The following is a 25,717-nucleotide window of genomic DNA, read 5'->3' as shown; positions in this document are numbered from 1 at the left end:
TCTCAATCATGTACTTTCCCTCACATGCAGCTCTCTCCGAACATGCTCTCCCTCACACAGACACTCTCTCTCACACACGCTCTCATTCAAACACACAGGGCGGAATTTTATTGGCATGTCCGCATGAGGTTCATATGATCCCACCGGAGGCCAATGGAGAATGCCGTTGTCTGAGCCTTGCCTGCCTCCCAGAATCAGGGCGGGCGTAGGTAAAATTCTAGCCATGGTCTGTCTCACATACATATTCTTCCTCACATACGTACTCTCCCCCAACACATGCTCTTCCCCAACATATGCTCTCTTTCACACACACAATCTCCCTCACACATGCTGTCCCTCACACTCACACTCTCCCTCACACATGCTGTCCCTCACACTCACACTCTCCCTCACACACACGCTCTCCCTCACACTCACACTCTCCCTCACACATACGCTCTCCCTCACACTCACACTCTCCCGCACACTCACACTCTCCCTCACACATACGCTCTCCCTCACACTCACACTCTCCCTCACACATACGCTCTCCCTCACACTCACACTCTCCCTCACACATACGCTCTCCCTCACACTCACACTCTCCCTCACACACACGCTCTCCCTCACACTCACACTCTCCCTCACACACACGCTCTCCCTCACACTCACACTCTCCCTCACACATACGCTCTCCCTCACACTCACACTCTCCCTCACACATACGCTCTCCCTCACACTCACACTCTCCCTCACACATACGCTCTCCCTCACACTCACACTCTCCCTCACACACACGCTCTCCCTCACACTCACACTCTCCCTCACACATACGCTCTCCCTCACACTCACACTCTCCCGCACACTCACACTCTCCCTCACACATACGCTCTCCCTCACACTCACACTCTCCCTCACACATACGCTCTCCCTCACACACGCTCTCCCTCACACTCACACTCTCCCTCACACATACGCTCTCCCTCACACTCACACTCTCCCTCACACACACGCTCTCCCTCACACTCACACTCTCCCTCACACATACGCTCTCCCTCACACTCACACTCTCCCTCACACACACGCTCTCCCTCACACTCACACTCTCCCTCACACATACGCTCTCCCTCACACACACTCTCCCTCACACATACGCTCTCCCTCACACACACTCTCCCTCACACATACGCTCTCCCTCACACACACACTCTCCCACACATACACGCTTTGCCTCACACACACACTCTCCCTCACACATGCTCTCTCTCACACACAGGCTCACCCCAAGCACACACTCTCCCTCATACATATGTTCTCCCTCACACACACGTTCTCCCCAGCACAAAATCTCCCTCACACACACACTCACCTTCACATAAACACTCTCCCTCACACGCTTGCTTTCCCTCACACACTCGCTCTCCTACATACACTCACTCTCCACATTCATTCGCTCTCCCTCATACACTCGCTCCCAAAGAACAAAGAAAATAACAACACAAGAACAGGCCTTCCCTGGTGCCTCAGGGGTCAGTACTGGATCCACTGTTATTTGTCATTTGTATTAATGATTTAGATGAGAATATAAGGGGCATAATTAGTAAGTTTGCAGATGACACTAAGATGGGTGGCATAGTGGACAGTGAAGGAAGTTATCTCCAATTGCAATGGGAGTTTGATCAATTGGGCGAGTGGATTGATTAATAGCAGATGGAGTTTAATTTAGACAAAAGTATGGTGATGCATTTTGGTAGATTGAACAGGGCAGGACTTACTCAGACTGTATAGGATGTTGGTTAGGCCACATTCTGCATAGAACATTGGTTAGGCCACATTTGGAGTACTGCATACAGTTCTGGTCGCCGCACTGCCACAAGGACGTGGAGAGTGTACAGAGGAGGTTTACCAGGATGTTGCCTGGTATGGAGGATGTTAGCTATGAGGAAAGGTTGGGTAAACTGGGGTTGTTCTCCCTGGAAAGACGGAGAATGAGAGGAGACTGAATAGAACCATAGAACCCTACAGTGCAGAAACAGGCCCTTTGGCCCATCGAGTCTGCACTGACCACGATCCCACCCAGGCCCTACCCCCCATACCCCTGCACAGTTACCCGCTAATCCCTCTAACCTACACATCCCAGGACACTAAGGGGCAATTTTAGCATGGCCAATTAACCTAACCCACACATCTTTGGAGTGTATAGATAGAGGTGTATAAAATTATGAAGGGTATAGATAGGGTGAACAGTGGGAAGCTTTTTCCCAGGTCAGAGGTGACAATCACGAGGGGTCACAGGTTCAAGGTGAGAGGGGCAAGGTTTAACTCAGGTATCAGAGGGGCGTTTTTTACACAGAGGATGGTGGGGGCCTGGAATGCACTGTCAAATAGGGTGGCGGAGATGGACATGCTGGGATCGTTTAAGACTTACCTGGATAGTCACATGAGCAGACTGGGAATGGAGGGATACAAAAGAATGGTCTAGTTGGACCAATGAGTGGCACAGGCTTGGAGGGCCGAAGGCCCTGTTCCTGTACTGTATTGTTCTTTGTTCTTAGTTAATTGTAGGGCACTGGGGAGAGTTACAAAACAAAGAGACCTAGGGGTACATGTTCATAGTTCCTTGTGTGTGAGAAGTAGGAGGTACCCAACCCGAGGCCAGTCAGTTTGTATGGATTACACCCAAGCAACTGACTCAATCCTTGGGGGGGAACTCGATCGGCTTAGTTGTCACCGTTAGGTTTCAACCGTCGAGCCCATCCAAAGAGACACCTCTGGGGACACCGATCCCACTTCCCTTTCCCCCCCTGCTCTTGAAATCAAAGACACGGCGGAGTCATTCTACGTCAGTTTATTCAATCTTGCAAGAAAGGGTGCAGTCCCGCAGGTACACACACACACACAATACATGATTCTGCCTTATATGCCTATGCAGTTTATCATACATCTCCCTTCCCTTGTTAATTGGCTCCCGCGCCGCGCTTCCTTATCGTGAACTGCTCAGCTAGCTTCACCCTCCTACATCTGTCTTCCCTTGTTCTATCTTTGGCGCCTATTCCTCCTTTTTATGGTTCGCAGTAACCGCTTCTTTATCATACCCAACCCATGACTACTTTGACTGCGAGCAACTGATTTCATACTTGTTTTTAAGCACCTGCCCCTGCAAAGCGTTTATACAGCATATTTCACTTCTTGATTTCCCGCTCTGTCAGCCCGCTTTCTCAAAAATTGCATCAGCTTCCCCTTACAATCCCCCCTGCTTTTCCTTACGCGCTGCAATTTTTGACTTCCACCTCCTGTTTCCATCCCTCAAGCATTATGCGGGCTCGTTCGTCCCAGGTGCCATCTCCACCTTTGGTGTCTAGGAGGCCCTGTCCCTCCTCTGTTTCTAAGTGTATGCCTACTACCCGTCCATCCAGGATATCGCGTTTAGTCAGAGCTGTTTCAATGAGCCTCTGTGTCAGACCCCGTATGCAAGGGATAACACAGCACCCTAAGGCGGTCAACGCCCCTGCTACCACTATAAAGGAGATGAGGACGGATACTACGACTCCTTTCCATTTCCCGAACCATGTCTCCCACCACCCAGCAAGGTCAGTATCCACTCCTGAATTTTCAGCCAACTCCTCAGCCAGGGTCGTTAGTCCTTCTAAGGCTCTAGTGATTGACCCATCAGGGGCGGTGTTATTCGGGATGAAGGTACAACACTGTGTCCCTATCATGACACAGACCCCGTCTTTCTCTGCCAGGATCATGTCTAAGGCTTGCCTGTTTTCCCATGCCATTCTGCTGGTGGCATCAAGCTGCGCCGCGATTCCCTTCACTGCATCGCGGGTGTAATTAATAAATCGCTGCTGGTTATAGTAGATGTAGTTGATCCAATCCACATTCTTATTGATGGTCACCCACCAGAACAGAGACTCAAACCCCGCCGCTATCTGGTTTCTAGCCTTATATTCATCAGGAACCCCCCTGGGGACTCCTATATTGTCTAAATAGACCCGGTTGTCAAAAGAGGTGGGTAAGCTCCTTTCTGTTCGCCGATCCCTACGGGGTTCCTGGTGTTCGAATGCCAGGGTGAATGGGACAACTAATTGGACTATCGCGCAGGTCCCTGTCCATCTCCGGAATAACGTTGGTCGCAAAGTCCTTCCTCCACAGTACCACCAGAGGTCAGCTCGGGGGACCTGGATTTGGGAATAATTCCCTTCCCCCGTGTCGTCACTGACCTTTTTGATCGTACCGCATCTGTCAAAGGTGCCCACCTGCCTGTCCAGTCTGTTCCCAGTCCGGGAAACACAAGTGTGATGTGTCCCTAATACCCCAGAGAACACTGGGGGCTGCGATTCCCTGTTGGATCTTACAGGGGGAAACGTCCGGCCCAGGGATTGGCAGGTGGGATCATCCCAGGCCATCCGGTGTTGATATAATCTCACCAGGCATTCCATCTGTTGTGGCTCCTTATCCCATCCTAACGGGAAGGGAACTATCTGTGGAGTCGGCCTACTGCCTGTGCAGGCATAACAGTTGCCCTTTTCGAGGCTTTGGACCGTATACCTGACCCATTCTACCCAGGCATTGGTCTCCTCATACCCAGTCTCTATTTCAAGGGTTTGTTTTAGGTTGTTTACTTCTACCACTCTTACTGCCCTTGGGTCATTTTGGGGAACCTTATCATTTCGGTCGGGTGTTTTTTAAATTTTTATCTACATAGATTCGGAAACAACATTTCAATTTGCTATCTTTTCCTTCTTCCTTTATCCTAATTCCAAATACTGCCTGATGTAATTGATAGTCCCTGGTCCAGTTAAAAAAAAAGGCCCATCAGCTATGGAATATCGAGAGAGGTTCTTAGGATCTAAGACTGGACTGCTTATTCTTCTGGTCCATTTGGTCCCTTTTATTGTTAAATATATAGGATTGCATTTCTTGTCTAAGCATTCTAATCTGGACTGCATATATTTCTGATGAAGGAATATTACGGAAGGGAGTTTACCCCAAGGATACTTTCCATCAGCATAAAATTGTAAGGATTCCACCGAATATTTTCGCTGGCTCACCAGATCTCCACATACTACCAAAGAACATAGGTCAGTCTCTACCACCTGTGTTGTAGGGAGATCCAGAACCGTAATTGAGCTCATAGAGTTTCCCTTGTCCTCTTCTAACTTATCTGAATTATATCCCGTACTTGTGAGTACTCCCTGGGACAAGAGGAAGGAAAGCATTATCCAGATTACCCCTTCCATTCTATCCCTTTCTCATTACCTTTTAGGAGAGAACTTAATTCAAAACAGTTCCTTTCCCGCGCTCACGCCGCTACTAAAAATTGATTATTTAGAGTCTTTTAAATTTCAGCTTTGTGATCAGAGTTCATTTTCAGAATATTGTCCACTTAGTCCTCTGTAATATGCTCTGCCTCTGTAACGTGATCGCTAAGAGTTGACGTCTCCTCCGCTGGAGCCGGTACTGGTCCCTGGTGTAATGCGTCCAGCCTCTCTCAGCCATCCGTATAGCAGTCTCTGTAATCAGTAGTACCAAGAAGGGGCCGTCCCAGATCGGCTCCAATGTTCGTAGTTTCCAGTTCTTAATTAGGACCCACTGTCCCGCCTTGATAGTGTGAACCGCGAATTCTAGAGGCGGCGTCTGTGCCAGGAGTCCCTGTTGACGTAAACGAGACAGGACAGATTCCAAGGCCTCAACATATTTTCGTATAAATACGTCTCTAGACTCGAAGAGGGGTAACTCCCCCCTCGGTCCATTAAAGGGGAGACCGAACAACATTTCATATGGGGAGTCACCTAAATCGCTCCGCGGTTGCGTTCGTATTTGTAGGAGAGCTAAGGGAAGGCACTTAGTCCAGGGCAGCCCAGTTTCAGTAGTGAGTTTCGTGAGCTGTTTTTTAAGGGTCTGGTTCATCCGCTCGACCTTGCCCGAGGACGGGGGATGCCAGGGGGTGTGGAAGTCCCATGATATTCCTAATCCTTTCATTATCCCTTGTAGCACTTTTGATGTAAAATGTCTTCCCTGATCAGAATCTACATTCTCTACCAAACCATATCTAGGCACTATTTGTTCGAGTACTTCCCTGATGTAAGTGGGCCATGATTTCCCCCATTACTTGTTTATTTATCATTTCTCTTCCATCTGGCAGTACCCATTTTCCTTCCTCAGTTTCCCGAGCTCCCATCTCAGTCAGCTCCTCTTTTTCCTTTTCTGTAAAGATTGGATTCGCTCCCCGGGGCATTAGGGAAATAAGGGCCTGCATCCTAATTGGTTGTGGGTTTAGGGCTGCTTTTTTTTTTGCTATTTCATCGGCTAGCTTGTCCACAGGCCTCTCCTTGATCCCTTGGGATATTAAAATGTCCCAAATATAACATCCGTGCTTATCGTCTACTATAAAGAAAAACTTATCCTGTGAGTTCAAGTTCAAGGGGATGGACGAGAACTCGTTAGCTATATCTAATACTATAAATACTTTGTGGGACAATGATAATACCAAAATTTGGCATTTGAACTCCAGGGCTGGAGTTTTCTCAGTGACACCAGGATCTGATGTCTTTCCCTGGTGTGAAATATTTAAATTGGTCAATGGATTATTCACTGTTCCTCCCCTCGTTACCGGAGCAAGGTTACAGACCTTCTCCTCAGTATTAAAGTCGCCCCCAGGTGCTGTAAGTTTCATGGTCATACTGCCGGGGGAGGGAGGTAATGTCCCCCTGCAGTAGTCTTCTAACACTTAGTTTTGTTTCTCCAGTTCCCTTACTCTGAATTCTAATTCCTTAATCTTTTTATCCCCACTCCACTTCTTAGTGGAAGTGTCTACTTGTTCAATTAGTCCAGCTAACTGATGTATTAACAATACTGCTATTTTCTTTGTTTGGTTTCTCTTTTCTAACTCTCTAATCTGTGATTCTGTTGTTTTAATTTTCTCCTTGTCGTCAGCCCAATTTTTTTTTACCCAAGACTGAGATGTGTTCAATTAATCCGGTTTAAACCTGTTTAATTAATTCAAACTAAGAGAATTCCAATTATCTTAGTTCTGTCCTTTTTTTCCAATCATTTCCATTGTTGATCTAGTGGGTGAAATGGATCCCACCCCTAGGTCGCTCTTCTCAGAGTCTGGTGATACCTGTTAGGGGTGTTTAGTGCCCTCCGTACCACCACTTACACTCGTGAGCTTACACCCTTAAGTTCACACTATTAAGCCGGCTTTCCCTTCTACTCCGGCGATCTCTCAGACAGATTCTTTCTTACTCACGTCTGAACATCACATCCCAGGCATCCTTCTCTAGCCTTTACACTCACTTCAAACTCCTGAACTTCGCGTAGGGGGCCACCCCTCTTAACAACTGGTCTAAGGCTGGGTGTAAAGACAGATGCCTCCTTGTCTATACGTGCTCAGCTCAGACCTCTCACACACACTCTCACTTTTTCATCACAGGTGAGCCCCTACTGCACTTTGATTCACTCCCTTAAATTTGGTAATCTATTCCGGAGCTCCGGTTGTGGCCATTCAACCGGACCCGTAAACAGATCCCAGGCTTCGGCACCAATTCTTGTAGGTAAAGATACCTCTGAGACTAATTGTGAGTCAAAGTACAGCAGTTTATTTAACAAAGCCTGATTCAGAAAATCCAAAATAAGATTTATTTTTATCACCTTTAAATATCCTCACTAAATCAAGATCCTTGCACATTCTTCCAATTCTGGTACAATAAAGCAAAACATCACTTGGAGCACAGATGCACGAAGAAATACTGAAAGCATTCTAATGTGCAATCTACATGTTTAATTATTTCTACAGCTCTGCCTTTGTAAGCAACACAGGCAAGTACAAAATCAAATCTACTGTGTGCCTAAATGGTTAACTCTCCTTACAACTTTAAGATGCAATGTAATGCCACCTTTCCCACTTGGCAGAATTCAAATCTCTGTCCGATCCCTACATAATTTATTAAACTTAAAGCAATTCACTTTGATTGGCTATACCTATTACATCACATGAGGGTCTCAATTACACAGTTACACCCTCTCTCTCTCTCTCTCTCTCTGTACCATACAGAGTCAGCCTGCTTGTCTCTTTTTAACCCTTTACTGATGGGAGCTCACTGGCCTCTAATAAATTTGACCATGTTTGATTCGGGTGCCTCACGTCATGACAAATCCCTTTCTCTCTCAAACAGTCATATAGTCATGCACAATTCCAAATACATAACCGCTATTAGTGTTCTACCCGCACCTCAGTAAAAGCCTATGTCAGGGTTCCCAGTTCCACTGACATACTTCTCTCTACTCTTTCTGCTCAGACCAATTGTAGGTCCATCCCATTCACGCTGATCCATCTATATACTTCGTGACCCATCCACCAACTCCAGGGACACCTCCCTTATTCTACTTTCCTCTGCTCCCTCATCACATAACCTCCCAGGGTCTCGGTTTACCCTGTGTTTGCTGGATCACAGGATATAGTGGGACAGACAGGGGCGACCCAGGTATCGCTCCCACCCAGCAAGCCGCGTATTTGATTTCCTCCGGGCTGGGTGATGGTTTACCATTTACATATAAATTTAAGAGTTGGCAGACCCAATCCTCGTCCAATCCGTATTTTGGCCAGAATACTGACGGTGCCCGGATTGGTTCTGCTGTCCATATAAAACAACAATATTTTATCATAACCGTTTTGTCCAGATTTCTCGTCTTCGTCCCATAGTCCCAATTTTGTAACTTTATACCTAATGGGCTATCTGGGGGTATTTCCTCCTTCTTATCCTTCCTCCTAGGTTCCCCGTCCCGTCTTCGGGACGACCTATTTCCCATGGTTAGTCTCCAGTAGTCGTCTTGAGTATGAATCACCCACACTCTCAGATCATACTGTCATAACCATGAAGTCAACAAGGTAGATAATAACTCTCACTAGCCCGAATCCAAATCCCGAGAGAAATTTCTTACCTTGGTCCGTGCACGGAGTTGTCTGACTTCTGCCTGTGTGTGTACCCCCTTTCCTTTTTACAGGTCCCCGTCACAGTCCTTCTCCCCTACTCATCCGTGTGATTTCCTTCCTAGGGTCCAGAATTATCTCAATCGAGTGGTTTCAGATCTCTCCACCCGAGGACCAAAACGGCGTTCCTAGGCATAAATATATACCAGACGCGTCTTATTCCACCGAGTTGGTCCCCCCGCGAGAGGTCCCCGTTATAATTCAGGATCCCGGACGAGCCCCCAATTTGTGTGAGAAGTAGGAGGTACCCAACCCGAGGCCAGTCAGTTTGTATGGATTACACCCGAGCAACTGACTCAATCCTTGGGGGGGGATCTCGATCGGCTTAGTTGTCACCGTTAGGTTTCAACCGTCGAGCCCATCCAAAGAGACACCTCTGGGGACACCGATCCCACTTCCCTTTCCCCCCCTGCTCTTGAAATCAAAGACACGGCGGAGTCATTTTACGTCAGTTTATTCAATCTTGCAAGAAAGGGTGCAGTCCCGCAGGTACACACACACACACAATACATGATTCTGCCTTATATGCCTATGCAGTTTATCATACATCTCCCTTCCCTTGTTAATTGGCTCCCGCGCCGCGCTTCCTTATCGTGAACTGCTCAGCTAGTTTCTGTCCTTGGTTTCCACGCTCCCTTATCGTGAACTGCTCAGCTAGCTTCACCCTCCTACATCTGTCTTCCCTTGTTCTATCTTTGGCGCCTATTCCTCCTTTTTATGGTTCGCAGTAACCGCTTCTTTATCATACCCAACCCATGACTACTTTGACTGCGAGCAACTGATTTCATACTTGTTTTTAAGCACCTGCCCCTGCAAAGCGTTTATACAGCATATTTCACTTCTTGATTTCCCGCTCTGTCAGCCCGCTTTCTCAAAAATTGCATCAGCTTCCCCTTACACTTGAAATTGGAGTCACAAGTGGACAGAGTGGTGAAGAAGGCATTTGGCATGCTTGGCTTCATTGGTCAGAACATTGAACACAGGAGTCGAAAAATGTCTTGTTGGAGTTGTACCAGACATTGGTAAGGCCACATTTGGAATACAGTGTGCAATTCTAGTCACCATGTTATAGAAAGGATATTATTAAACTAGAAAGAGTGTAGAAAAGATTCACTAGGATGCTACCGGGAGTTGATGGATTGAGTTATAAGAAGAGGCTGGATAGACTAGGACTTTTTTCTCTGGAGCGTAGGAAGCTGAGGGGTGGTCTATTAAATAATGAGGGGCATAGATCAGCTAGATAGTCAATATCTTCTCCCAAAGATAGCGGAGTCTAAAACTCGAGGGCATCGGTTTAAGGTGAGAGGGGAGAGATACAAAAGTGTTCAGAGGGCCAATTTCTTCACACAGTTGTCAGAGGTAGTAGTAGAGGTGAGTACAATTTTGTCTTTTAAAAAGCATTTAGACAGTTACATGGGTAAGATGGGTATAGAGGGATGTGGACTAAATGCGGGCAATTGAGATGAGCTTAGGGGTTTAAAAAAAAGGGTGGCATGGACAAGTTGGGCTGAAGGACCTGTTTCCATGCTGTAAACCTCTATGACTCTATAAGCCTGTACTGACCAATTACCCAACTGAACTAAAACACCCTCCCAGGACTGTATCTCTCTATTTCATTCCTATTCAAGACATCCCTTAAAACTATCATATTTACTTCCACTATCTCCCCCGGCAGCGAGTTCCACCCTCCGTGTAAAAAAACTTGTCTTCGACATCACTCTCCTTGAAATGCTGCCCCTTGCGCCTTAAACCTATGCCCTTAGTAATTGACTCTTAGACCTTGGGAAAAAGCTTCTGAATATCCACTCTGTCCATGCCCTTCATAATTTCACAGACTTTTGTTAGGTCACCGCTCAACCTTCGTCGTTCCAGTGAGGACAAACCAAGTTTCTCCAACCTCTCCTCATAGCTAATGCCCTCCATACCAGGCAACATCCTGGTAACCTCTCCAAAGCCTCCACATCTTTCTGGTAGTGTGGCCACCAGAATTGAACACTATATTCCAAGCGCAGCCTAACTAAGATTCTTTAAAGCTGCAACATGACTTGACAATTTTTAAACTCAGTGCCCTGGCCAATGATGGCAGGCATGCCATATGCCTTCCTGACTGCCTTCTCCACCTGTGTTGCCACTTTCAGTGACCTGTGTATCTTCACACCCAGATTCCTCTGCCTATCAATATTTTTAGGGGTTCTGCTATTTACTGTATATTTCCTGTCTGTATTAGACCTTCCAAAATGAAGACCTCACATTTGTCCAGATTAAACTCCATCTGCCAACTCTCTGCCCAAGTCTCCAACTGATCTAAATCTTGCTGTATCCTCTGACGGCCCTCATCATTATCCATAATTCCACCAACCTTTATCTCGTCCGCAAATTTACTAATTTTCCCCCAAATCATTTACATATATATTACAAACAGCAAAGTTCCCAGCACTGATCCCTGAGGATTGGCACTTGTCACAGCTCTCCATTCAGAAATGTACTCTTCCACTGCTACCCTCTGTCTTCTATGACCAAGCCCTTACACAGTCACTGTTCCACACGCACAGACTCTCCCTCACACACATTCTCTTGCTCACAAAGACACTCTCTCACACACCTGCTCTTAATCCCAACTGGCTATCCCTCAGGCATGTCCTCTCACTCACACACACACTCTCACTCACATAAACAGCCTTCCTCACACACATGCTCTCTCTCACACACATGCCACTCTCATAAACACTGTCTCCCTAACATACGCACCATCTCTCAAATACATGTCATCTCATTCACACACATGCTCTCTTTCGTACACACGCCACTCTTGTACGCACGTCAGCGCTCGTGCATATGCCATCTCTCACGCGCATGCCATCTCTCACCCACATGCCACCTCTCGTGCATGAGCCATCTCTCGCATGCGCCATCTCTCACACATGCCATCTCTCGCACATGCAATCTCTTGTGCACGCCATCTCTCTCACACATGCTGTTAGTCATACACTTTGCTCTCCCTGATGCACGCCCTCTCTCTCACAAAGATGCTGTCTCTCTCACATACATGCTTTCTCTCACTCATATACTCTCCCTCACACAAGTGCTCTCCCCCAACAAGGTCTCCCTCAAATGCAGACTCTCTCTCACACAGACACTCGCTCTTACACACAAATTCTCATTCAAGCACAGGGGGTGGAGTTTTATTACATGTTCGCACAAGGTTCATACGATCCAGTCTGAGGCCCAATGCAGAATGAAATTGCCCAAGTTTTGCCCACCCTGGAATCACCCTGGAATCCCTCACACACTCATTCTCCCTCTCACACTTGCTCTCCCTCACACACATGTTCTTCCTCATGTATATGATCTCTGTCACACACTCGCACACCCTCACAGACTCACTCTCCCCCACACATTCACTCTCCCCCACACATTCACTCTCCCCAACACATTCACTCTCCCCAACACATTCACTCTCCCCAACACACATGCTCTTCATCATATACATGGTGATTCATAAGTGTGAGGTGATCCATTTTGGTAGGACAAACTTGAATGCAGATTACAGGGTCAACGACAGGGTTTTGAGGAATGTGGAGGAGAAGAGAGATCTTGGGGTTCATATCCACAGATCTCTGAAGGTTGCCACTGAAGTGGATAGAGCCGTGAAGAAGACTTATAGTGTGTTAGCATTTATTAAGAGTTTAAGAGCTGGGGGTTATGCTGCAACTATACCGGATGTTGGTGAGACCACATTTGGAATATTGTGTGCCGTTCTGGTCACCTCGCTATAAGAAGGATGTGGAAGCATTGGAGAGAGCGCAGAGGAGATTTACCAGGATGCTGCCTGGTCTGGAGGGTAGGTCTTGTGAAGAAAGTTTGAGGGAGCTGGGACTTTTCTCTTAAGAGTGGAGGAGGATGAGAGGCGACTTAATAGAGGTTTATAAGATGATGAGGGAGATAGATAGAATGGATGTGCAGAGACTATTTCATCGACTGGATGTAGCTGTTACTATGGGGCATAACTATAAGGTTCATGGTGGGAGATATAGGAGGGATGTCCAAGGTAGATTCTTCACTCAGAGAGTGGTTGGGGTGTAGAATACACTGTCTGCTGTGATAGTGGAGTCGGACACTTTAGGAACTTTGAAGTGGTTATTGGATAGGCACATGGAGCACACCAGAATGATATAGAAAGGGGATAGCTTGATCTTGGGATTGGACATAGCTCGGCACAACATTGAGGGCTGAAGGCCCTGTACTGTGCTGTAATGTTCTATGTATTTTATGTCTATGCGTTCTATGGTCTCCCTCACACACTTGCTCTCCCTCACACACTTGCTCACTCTCACACACTCACTCTCCCTCACACACTCACTCTTCCTTACACGCTTGATCTTCCTCATATACATGCTGTCCTTCACACAGTTGGTCTCCCTCACACAAGTGCTCTCCATCAACACAGTGTCCCTCACACACTGGCTCTCCGTCACACTGATACACTCTCACTCAAACTCATGCTCTCCAAAACACACACGCTCTTCCTCACAGAGAGGCTCTCCCTCACACATATTCTTTTGCTCAAAAAGACACTCTGTCTCACATACAGCCTTTCTCACTCAAATGTCATCTCACACATACATGCTCTGCCTCACACACACATGGTTTTCCTCGCAGTTGCCATCTCTTGCATATACGCTGTTGATCCTGCATTTTGCTCTCCTTGATGCATGCCCTCTCACTCACACACATGCTGTCCCTACACCCATATGCTTTCCCTCACACACAGGCTCTCCCTAAAACACACGCTCTTCCTAATACACACTGTCTCACTCACACACATGCTTTCTCTCACACACATGCTCTCCTCCAACACACACTCTCTTTAACACACACAAACTCCCTCACATACACGCTCTTTCATTCCCACATGCTCCCCCTCACACATATGCTCTCACTCACACACATGCTCTCCCTCACACATTTGCTGTCCCTCACACTCTTGCTCTCCTTCACACTCTCATTCTCCCTCACACACTCACCGTCCCACAAACTCTCTCTACACTCACTTGCTCTATCTCACACGTGCACTCTTGCATGCCCACACACACACAACATCTCTCACACAGAAGCCATCTCTCCCACACATGCTATCTCTCACACATGGGCTGTTGGTCATACATATGCAGTCCCTCATGCGTGCCTTCTCACTCACACACATGCTCTCTCACATATGCAATCAAACTGCACACAAGCTCTCTCTCACACTTGCCCTCTCCCTCACAAAAACACTCTCACTCTCACACATGCTCTCTCTCACACCATACTCTCTCTCACACAGACACTTCCTTTCACACACATTCTCTCATTCACTCTCTCACACTCTCACTGACACTCAGTGTCTCACACACTCTCCTCACATAGTCTCTCTCTCTCACATTTGTGTGATCTCTTAAATACATACACTCTCTCATACACACTTGCTCTCCCTCACACTCGCCTTCTCCCTCACATAAACATTTTCTTTCACACTCTCACTCACAAAAATGCTTTCTCACACAGGTGCTCTCTCATATACATTTTCACTCACAATCTCTCTCTCTCTCACACACTTGCTCTGTCATATACATGCTCTCTCACACACACACACCTCTTGCACATGCTCTCTCTTTCACAGACACTTGCTTTCACACACACTCTCTCAAACACTCTCTCACATGCTCATTCTCTTGCGCTCCTTCGCACATTCGCTCTCTCTCACATAACAGCCACTCTCAAAACAGCCACTCTCTCACACATATGCTGTCACACACACATGCTCTCTCTCACACATGCTCACTCTCAGACACATATTCTCCATTACACATATGCTCTTTCACACACACACACACACACACACACACACACTTGCTCTCCCTCACACTCACTTAGGGCAGCACGGTAGCACAGTGGTTAGCTGCTTCACAGCTCCAGGGTCCTGGGTTCAATTCCCGGGTCGGGTCACTGTCTGTGTGGAGTTTGCGTATTCTCCTCGTGTCTGCATGGGTTTCCTCCAGGTGCTCCGGTTTCCTCCCACAGTCCAAAGATGTGAGGGTTAGGTTGATTGGCCATGCTAAGGAATTGACCCTCAGTGTCTGGGGATATGTAAGTTAGAGGGATTAGTGGGTATAATATGTAGGGATATGGGGGTAGTGCCTGAGTGGGATTGTGTTTGGTGCAGACTCGATGGGCTGAAAGGCCTCTTTCTGTACTGTAGGGTTCTATGATTCTATGATTCTCTCTCACATTATCTCTACACTCACTAGCCTTCTCGCACACACTAGCCCTCTCTCATACACTAGCCCTCTGTCACACACTAGCCCTCTGTTACACACTAGCCCTCTCTCATACACTAGCCCTCTGTTACACACTAGCCCTCTCTCATACACTAGCCCTCTGTTACACACTAGCCCTCTCTCATACACAAGCCCTCTGTTACACACTAGCCCTCTCTCATACACTAGCCCTCTGTTACACACTAGCCCTCTCTCACATACTAGCCCTCTCTCATACATTAGTCCTCTCTCACACACTAGCCCTCTCTCACACACTAGCCCCCTCGCACACACTAGCCCTCTCTCACACACTAGTCCTCTCTCACACACTAGCCCTCTCGCACACACTAGCCCTCTCGCACACACTAGACCTCTTTCACACACTAGCCCTCTGTCACACACTAGTCCTCTTTCACACACTAGCCCTCTCACTCACACTAGTCCTCTCGCACACACTAGCCCTCTCTCGCATACTAGCCCACTCTCATACACTAGCCCTCTGTTACACACTAGCCCTCTTTCACATACTAGCCCACTCTCATACATTAGTCCTCTGTCACACACTGGCCCTCTCTCACACACTAGCCCTCTGTTACACACTAGCCCTCTCTCACATACTAGCCCTCTCTCATACATTAGTCCTCTCTCACACACTAGTCCTCTCTCACACACTAGCCCTCTCTCACACACCAGCCCTCTGTTACACACTAGTCCTCTCTCACACACGAGCCCTCTGTCACACACTAGTCCTCTCTCACACACTAGCCCTCTCTCACATACTAGCCCTCTGTCACACACTAGCCCTCTGTCACACACTAGCCCTCTGTCACACACTAGCCCTCTGTCACACACTAGCCCTCTGTCACACACTAGCCCTCTGTTACACACTAGTCCTCTCTCATACACTAGCCCTCTGTTACACACTAGTCCTCTCTCACACACTAGTCCTCTCTCACAAATTAGCCCACACACACACACACACACACACACATTACCTCACACGCTTACTTTCTCATACACTCACTCTTTCACACACACTCCCTCATGCAGCCACATTCTCTCTCACACCCACACTCTCTCTCTCTCACACACTCTCTCTCTCACATACACCCTCTCTCTGAAACATGCTCTCTCTCACACACACACTCTTTCTCACACATTCGCTTTCCCTCACACACATGCTCTCTCTCTCACACAAAGCTCAAAGTTGGATCATCAGTTATTTAAATGCTATTCAAAAGCTAACCTTATTAAACAAACGCACTGAGTTATAATTACCTCAGAATTACACTTACTTAAGGGTTGTTTATCAGTTATCATATCATCATAGAATCCTACAGTCCAGAAGGAGGCCATCTGGCCCATCAAGACTGCATCAACAGCCATCCCATCTGTGCCCCATCTCTTTAAGCCCACACATTCACTCGCCAATTCCCTGAAACTAAGGGACAATTTATCATGGCCAATCAACCTAACCTACACATCTTTGGACTGTAGGAGGAAACCCGAGCATCCAGTGGAAACCCACGCAGACACGGGTAGAATGTGTAAACTCCACACAGACAGTGTCTGAGGCTGGAATTGAACCTGAGTTCCTGGCGCTGTGAGGCAGCAGTGCTAACCACTATCCACCATTTATTGTCCAACCCAATTGCCTGTGGCGGGCAATGGACAGTCAACCACATTGCTATGGCTCTGGAGTTACAAGTAGGCCAGACCAGATAGGGATGCAGATTTCCTTCTCTAAAGGACATTACTAAACTAGATGAGTTTTTCTGGCAATTGACAATGGTTTCCTGGTCCTCAGTAAATTCTTAATTCCAGACAATTTTTATTGAATTCAAATTCCACCATCTGCCTAGGCGGGATTCAAATCCAGGTCCCCAGAACATTAATTGAGTTTCTGAATTAATAGCCTAGCAATGATATCACCAGGCCATTGCCTCCCCAGTGTTAGATTACCTTACTTTCAACACATTAATTATTAAACATTAAAGTTACCTCTGAGAAATTAATATGCACCATGAAAATAAATGATTATGACACTCGATAAAAGCAAATTACTGCATATGCTGGAATCTGAAACTAAAAGAGAAAATGCTGGAAAATCTCAGCAGGTCTGGCAGCACAAGGAGGAGAAAAAGACAGTGCGTGAGAGAGAGAGTGTGTGAGAGAGAACATATGCATTGGGAGTGCATGCGTGTGAGAGACAGCATGTGTGTTGAGAGAGAATGTGGTTGCGTGGGGGAGAGTGTATGAGAGAGTGTGTGAGAGAGTGAGTGTGTGTGTGAGGTAGAGCATGTGTGTGAGGGAGAGCGTGTCCAGATATCCAAAGCTTTGACAAAGGGTCACCTGGACTTGAAACATCAGCTCTCTTCTCTCCTTACAGATGCTGCCAGACCTGGTGAGATTTTTCAGCATTTTCTCTTTTGATTATGAATCTCCTTACTCTTCTAAACTCAAGGGATTACATGACAATTTAAGTCTAGATGATTTTGTCTTCTCGAGCCCTGTATTATTCGATAAATGTTTCTAAAATGACATCCATTTGTTTTTACAGAGTCAAAACAAGAGCAAGGTTCTGAATGGAACTCTGATTGGAATTACTGCAGGGAATCAGAGCATGAAACTCAATAATTCTGTCACATTTACTGTTACTCATACCAAGCAACCTGTAAGATGAACATATTTTATTCTTTTCTTATTTGCTTATGGAATATGGCCATTGCTGGCAAGGTGAACATTTATTGCCCAACCATAATTTTTCTTGAGAAGGTGGTGGTGAGTTGCCTTCTTGAACCGATGCAGTGAACCTGGTGTAGGTACACCCATGGTGCTGTTAGGAAGGGAGTACCTAGATTTTGACCCAGTGGCTGAAGGAACGGTGGTATATTTCCAAGTCGGGTTGGTGAGTGACTTGGAGGGAACATGCAAATGATTCTATATGTCTTTATGTACCTAAGTATTCGACAGGAGAGGTAGTAGAGTATAAAAGTTATAGTTTTGGAGGGAGTTCTAGACGAGCCTTGGTGAGTTGCCATAGTATATCATGAAGATGGTAGACACGTCACCACTGTGCATTGGTGGAGAAGAGAGTGAATTTTTAAGGTAGCGGATGGGATGCCTACTGAGTAGGCTGCTTTATCTTGGATGGTGTAGAGTTTCTTGAGTGTTGTTGGAGCTGCACTCATCTAGACGTGGAGAGTATTCCATCACACTCCTGATTTGGGCCTTGTAGATAATGGATAGATGTCGGGGGCGGGATTCAGGTGGTGAATTAGTACAAGGACAAGGGGATAAAAAATTGAAGTTTTTGGTTTCAAAAGGAAATTGGATGGGCACTTGAAGAAAGAAACCTACAAGCCAATGGGGAATCAAGCAGCAGATTGGGACTGACTGGATTGCTCCATGGAGAAACAGTATAGACCAATGGCCTCCTGTGGCATGTATGACTTTACTCACAGCAGATTTCTCAGCCTGTGACATGTACTTTTAGCCACAGTACATGGTTGGCGCACTTAAGGTTTGGTCATTGGTAAGTCCCCCCAGTATGTTGTTCGTGACATATTTGATGATAATGCCATTTAATGTGTTAGTTAGGTTGATTGGCCATGCTAAATTGCCCCGAGTGTCGGGGGGATTTGCAGGATAAAGACATGGGGTTATGGGGATAGTTGTTGTTGGTGAAGGTTTGATGGACTGAATGGCCTCCTTTTGCATTGTAGGATTCTATGATTCAATGTGGTTGGACAAAAGAGAGTTACGGGCAGAAGGGCATTAATTTATGGGCAGAGGCGATATGGGAGTAGGGCCTGGGTGAGATTGTGGTCGGCGCAGACTCGATGGGCCGAATGGCTTCTTTCTGTACTGTAGGGTTTCTATGATTCTATGAATTTAAACTCTCCTGTTTCTCCTCACAGTTCTTGTTTGTAAACAGACAGGTTTTCCTTATTTTGATTTTAATTGATGCTACCGTGCCGCCCCTGTGACACCACTGTTTAAAAAAGGAGGTAGACAAAAGGTGGGTGACAATAGAACATAGAACATTACAGTGCAGTACAGGCCCTTCGGCCCTCGATGTTGCGCCGACCAGTGGAACCAATCTAATGACCCTCTAACCTAAACTATTCCAATGTTATCCATATGTCTATCCACTGACCATTTGAATGCCCTTAAAGTTGGCGAGTCCACAACTGCTGCAGGCAGGGCATTCCACGTCTTTACTACCCTGCTTTATTTCTGTAGTGGAGAAAATGCTTGAATTTATCATCAAGGAATAAATAACGAGACATCTGGATATAAATTGTCCCATTGGTAAGGTGCAGCATGGGTTCATGAAGGGAAGGTCATATTTGACTAATTTGGCAGAATTCTTTGAGAACATGACACATACAGTGGACAATGGGGAACCTGTGGATGTCGTGTATCTGGATTTCCAGAAGGCCTTTGACAAGATGCCGCACCAAAGACTGCTACATAAGATAAGGGTGCATGGTGTTACAGGTAATGCATTAGCATGGATAGAGGATTGGTTAAAGAACAGAAAGCAAATCAGTGTTTTTCTGGTTGGCGATCAGTGACTAATGGTGTGCTTTAGGTATCAGTATTGGGACTGCAATTGTTTATGATTACACAGATGATTTGGAGTTGGGGACCAAGTTGGTGTGTCAAAATATGCAGATGACGCTAAGATGAGTGGCAGAGCAAAGTGTGCAGAGGATGTTGAAAGTCTGCAAAGGGATATAGATAGTCTAAGTGAGTGGGTGAGAGTCTGGCAGATGGAGTACAAGTTGGTAAATGTGAGGTCATCCACTTTGGTAGGAATAAAATCAAAATGGGCTATTATTTAAATGGTAAAAAATTGCAGCATGCTGCTGTGCAGAGGGACCTGGTTGTCCTTGTGCAAGAATCACATGGTTTGTACTTGCAACAGGTAATTAAGAAGGCAAATGGAATATTGTCCTTTATTGCTAGATGGATAGAGTTTAAAAACAGCAAGGTTATGTTGCAGCTGTATAGGGTGCTGGTGAGGCCACATCTGGAGTACTGTGTACAGTGTTGGTCTCCTTACTTGAGAAAGGCTATACTGGCACTGGAGGAGATTCACTAGGTTGATTCCGGAGTTGAAAGAGTTGGCTTATGAGGAGAGACTGAGTAGACTGGGGCTATACTCATTGGAATTTGGAAGAATGAGGGGAGACCTGATAGAAACATACAAGTTTATGAAGGGAATAGATAAGATAGAAACAGGGAAGTCATTTCCATTGGTGGGTCAAACTAGAACTAGGGGGTATGGCCTCAAAATAAGGGGGAACAGATTTAGGACTGAGTTGAGGAGGAACTTCTTCACAAAGGGTTGTGAATCTGAGGAATTCCCTGCCCAGTGAAACAGTTGAAGCTACCTCATTGAATGTTTTTAAAACAAGGATCGATACATTTTTGAACAGTAAAGGAATTAAGGGTTATGGTGAGTGGGCAGTTAGGTGGAGCTGAGTCCACGAGAAGATTAGCCATGAGCTTATTGAATGGTGGAGCAGGCTTGAGGGGCCAAATGGCCTACTCCTAGTCCTAGTTTTTATATTCTTATACTCCAACACATAGGGGTGGCACAGTAGCACAGTGATTAGCACTGTTGCTTCACAGCTCCTGGGACCTGGGTTCGATTCCTGACTTGGGTCACTGTCTGTGTGAGTTTGCACATTCTCCTTCGGGTGCTCTGGTTTCCTCCCAAAGTCCAAAGATGTGTGGGTTAGGTTGAATAGCCATGCTAAAATTGCCCCTTAGTGTCCTGAGATATGTTGGTTAGAGGGATTAGTGGGTAAATATGTAGGGATATGGCGGGGGTAGAGTTTGGGTGGAATTGTGCCGGTGCAGACTCGATGGGCCAAGTGGCCTCTTTCTGCATTGTAGGGTTTCAATGATTCTCCACCCCTATACAGACACACACATACACCTTTCCGAACATATCCCACACACAGCCCCTACACCTCCTCTTCCACACACACAAACTCACATCTCCCACACAAACACACAGACTCACACACACATACAAACACAAATCCCCAAAGATATCAAGAGATATGGGGGGAATAGGGATGGGTATATTGAATTTGATGATCAGCCATGATCAAAATGAATGGCAAAGCAGGCTCGAAGGGCTGAATGGCCTATTCTTGCAACTAGTTTCTATGTAATCCACGCTAAAAGAAGCCCAGCCCACACACACATCCTCTTACACCCACACCCCACGCCCACCCCCACACTGAGACACACAGACACACACACATGCATGCACACCCCACAGACACAAATGCATACACACACACGCACACACACACACACAAACACACACACACAAATAAGTACAGACATGCACTTGCACATGCAAACTCCATGCAGTCAGTGACCCAAGGCAGGAATCGAATCCAGGTCCCTGGAGCTGTGTCACCAGAAAGGAGGTGCTGGAAACCTTAAAGCACATCAAGGTAGATAAATCCCTAGGACCTGATGAAGTATATGTTATGGGAGGCTAGGGAGGAAATTATGGGTCACCTAGCAGAAATATTTGAATGGAAGGTGAGGTGCCTGAAGATTGGAGGGTGGCAGATGTTGTGCCTTTGTTTCAGAAGGGCTGCATGGAAAAGCCTGGGAACCATAAGCCTAGTAAAAAGTCTGACAACACCAGGTTTAAGTCCAACCGATTTATTTGATAGTAAACTCACTAGCTTTCGAGGTTACCCCCTTTGTCAGGTTACCCCCTTCTTCACCTGACGAAGGGGGTAACCTCGAAAGCTAGTGAGTTTACTATCAAATAAATCGGTTGGACTTAAACCTGGTGTTGTCAGACTTTTTACTGTGTTTACCCCAGTCCAACGCCGGCATATCCACATCATAACCATAAGCCTGTGAGCCGAACGTCTGTAGTGGGGTTTTTTTGTGTGCCTTTGTAGGAAATGGACAATGCTGGCTGGCCAGCATTTATTGTCCATCCCTAGTTTCCCTTGAGAAGGTATTGGAGAGCTGCTTCCTTGAATCACTGCAGTCCATATTCTGTGGGTTCACCCACAATGTCATTAGGGAGGGAATTCCAGGATTTTGACCCAGTAACTGTAAAGGAATGGCGATATATTTCGAAGTCAGGGTGATGAGTGGCATGGAGGGGAACCAATTATTCACAATATACATTAATAATTTAGATGAGGGAACAAAATGTGACACCTCAAAGTTTGCAGATGATACTAAGTTGGTGAATTGTGACAAAGGTGCAGAGATCCTTCAGAATGTTCTGGACAGATTGGGTGAGTGAGCAAATCAATGGCAGATGCAGTATAATTTGGATATATAAGAAGGTATTCACTTTGGAAGCAAAAACAAGAAGTCTGTGATGGCTGTAAATTGGGAGAGGGCAGTGTCCAGCAGGACCTGGATTGTTTTTGCTGGAGCTGAGATGAATGAAGTGGACCTCATAGAGACTTATGAAATTCTAACAGGACTGGATAGGTGGGAAGGATATTCCCGATGGTGGGGGAGTCCAGAACCAGGGGTTACAGCCTGAGGACCATTTAAGACAGAGGTGGGGAGACATTTCTTCACCCAAAGAGTGGTGAGCCTGTGGAATTCATTGCAACAAGAAGTAGTTAATGCCAAAATATTGAATGTATTCAAGAGGCAGCTGGATATAGCACTTGAGGCAAATGGAATCAAAGGTTATAGAGCGAAAGCAAGATTAGGCTATTGAATTGGGCAATCAGCCAGGGTCATAATGAATGGTGGACGAGGCTCAATGGGCTAAATGGCTTCCCCCTGCTCCTATCTTAAATATTTTCTATGAACTTGCAGGTGGTGGTGTTTCCATGTATTTGTGTTTATCCATGTTGTTAGAAAATATTCTGAGATGCAGGATTTACAAGCATTTAGAGACGCAAGGAATGATTAGGGGCAGCCAGTATGGCTTTGTGAGTGGAAAAATCATGTCTCACGAACTTGATTCTGTTTTTTGAAGGGGTAACTAAGAAGGTAGATGAGGGCAGTACGGTCGGCATTGTCTACATGGATTTTAGAAAGGCCTTTGACAAGGTACCACATGGTAGGTTGTTGCTTAAAGTTACATCTCATGGGATCCAGGGTGAGGTAGCCAAATGGATACAAAATTGGCTTGATGACAGAAGCCAGAAGATGGTTGTAGAGGATTGTTTTTCAAACTGGAGGCCTGTGACCAGGTGTGCCTCAGGGATCAGTGCTGGATCCATTGTTATTTGTCATTTATATTAATGATTTGGATGAGAATTTAGTTGGCATGATTAGTAAGTTTGCAGATGACACCAGATGACACCAAGATCGGTGGCAGAGTGGAAAGTGAAGAAAGTTATCTAGGATTGCAATGGGATCTTGATCAATTGGGCCAGTAGCCTGATGAATGGCAGATTGAATTTAATTTAGATAAATGTGAGGTGATGCATTTTGATGGATCGAACCAGGGTAGGATTTATTCAGTTAATGGTAGGGCACTGGAGAGAGTTATAAAGACATCTAGGGGCACAGATTCATAGCTCATTGAAAGTGGAGTCACTGGTGGACAGAGTGGTGAAGAAGGCATTCAGCATGCTTGGTTTCATTTATCAACCATTGAATAGAGGAGATGGGACATCTTGTTGAAGTTGTAAAGACATTGGTAAGGCCACACTTGAAATACTGTATACGGTTTTGGTCATCCTGTTACAGAAAGGATATTATTAAACTAGAAAGAGTGCAGAAAAGATTTATTAGGATGCTATCAGGACCTGATGGTATGAGTTATAAGAAGAGGCTGGATAGGCAGGGATTTTTTTCTCTGGAGCGTAGGAGGCTTAGGGGTAATCTTTTAGAGGTCTATAAAATAATGAGGGGCATAGATCAGCTAGATAGTCAATATCTTTTCCCAAAGGTAGGGGAGTCTAAAACTAGAGGGCATAGGTTTAAGGTGAGAGGGGAGAGATACAAAAAGATCCAGAGGAGCAATTCTTTCAATAGAGGGTGGTGAGTGTCGGGAACAAGCTGTCAGAGGCCGTAGTAGAGATGGGTACATTTTTGTCTATTAAAAAGCGTTTAGACAGTGACATGGGTAAGATTATAGAGGGATATGGGCCAAACATGGGCAATTGGGACTAGTTTAGGAGTTAAAAAAAGGGGCAGCATGGACAAGTTGAGCTGAAAGGCCTGTTTCCATGCTATAAACCTCCATAACTCTATCACTTTATTAGATTAAATACATTTGTGGTAGAATGGTGGCACAGTAGTTAGCACTGATACCTCACAGCTCCAAGGATCTGGGTTTGATTCTGGCTTTGGTCACTGTCTGTGTGGTGTTTGCACATTCTCCTGTGTCTGCATGGATTTCATCTGGGTGCTCCAGTTTCCTCCCACACTTCGAAGATGTGCAGGTTAGATTGATTGGCCATGTTAAATTGTCCCTTTGTGTCCTGGGATTAGCGGGCTAAACATGTGAGGTGACGGGGACAGGATTGGGTGGGATTGTTGCTGATGCAAACTCGATGGGCCAAATGGCCTCCTTCTGCACTGTAGGGTTTCTATGATTCTATGACTCTATAGTCTTGGGGCTAAAGGGATCAAAGGATGTGGGGAGGAAGGAGGGGATCAGGATGTTGAATTTGATGATCGAAATGAACAGTGGAGCAGGCTTGAAGGGCCTCGTTTCTATGTTTCTACACACACAGACAGACACAAAGATGCAGATGCGCGTGTGCACATGCACACACACAGACGCACGCGCACACAGACACAGATGTGCACACATACAGATGCACACACAAATATGGTTTCATACAATCCCACACATACACAGATGAACCCAGAAAAGAACATATGCACACATAAAGATACACAGACTAGTATAAACACAGACACCCACACACACACACACACACAATAACAACCACACACACATCCACACACAAACACACACACACAAATGCACACACATACATGCATATACACAAACGCACCTACACAGCCACACACACAGATACATGCACACACAGAAAAATGCACACACTCATACAGACACTCAGATACACACATAGAGGACACACAGACTCACACATACACAACATCTGCCTGAAACATGCTACCAGAGGAGGTGATGGAAGTAGGCAGATTAGCAATATTTGAGAGCCATCTGGATGAGTACATGAATAGGGAGGGAGTAAAGGGACGTGGACCAAATAAGGGCAGAAGGTTTTTTCTTTAGTTCAAGCATCATGGTCGACATTGTCTAGGAGGGCTGAAGGGCCTGTTCCTGTGTTTTTTTGTTCTTTGTTCTTCTGAACCAATTGACTTATGGGGTGTCACGGAGGGATAGTACCACTGGTGGGGGAACATGTCGTGTCCTTTTCAGGGTGGTTTGTCCCCACCTGGCACTCGGCTCTCACCTGTGGCTCCCCATAGC

At 46.1% G+C, this 25,717-nt stretch overlaps 1 protein-coding gene across 1 annotated transcript in view; it reads left to right on the top strand.

The window, feature by feature from the left end:
- Nucleotides 1–25,717, top strand: part of LOC145342431 (adhesion G-protein coupled receptor G2-like) — a 110,677-nt gene that overhangs the window by 26,379 nt on the left and 58,581 nt on the right. Inside the window, exon 4 of the mRNA XM_080187993.1 lies at nucleotides 17,834–17,947. Within this exon, the coding sequence (XP_080044119.1) occupies nucleotides 17,834–17,947 (114 nt within the window). The remainder of the gene's footprint in view (nucleotides 1–17,833; nucleotides 17,948–25,717) is intronic.

The sequence above is a fragment of the Carcharhinus amblyrhynchos genome, chromosome 4, assembly GCF_965287045.1.
Source record: "Carcharhinus amblyrhynchos chromosome 4, sCarAmb.v2.hapA, whole genome shotgun sequence".
Lineage (NCBI taxonomy): Eukaryota > Metazoa > Chordata > Chondrichthyes > Carcharhiniformes > Carcharhinidae > Carcharhinus > Carcharhinus amblyrhynchos.
The sequence above is the reverse complement of the archived record's forward strand: the minus strand, read 5'-3'. Positions and strand labels throughout refer to the sequence as shown.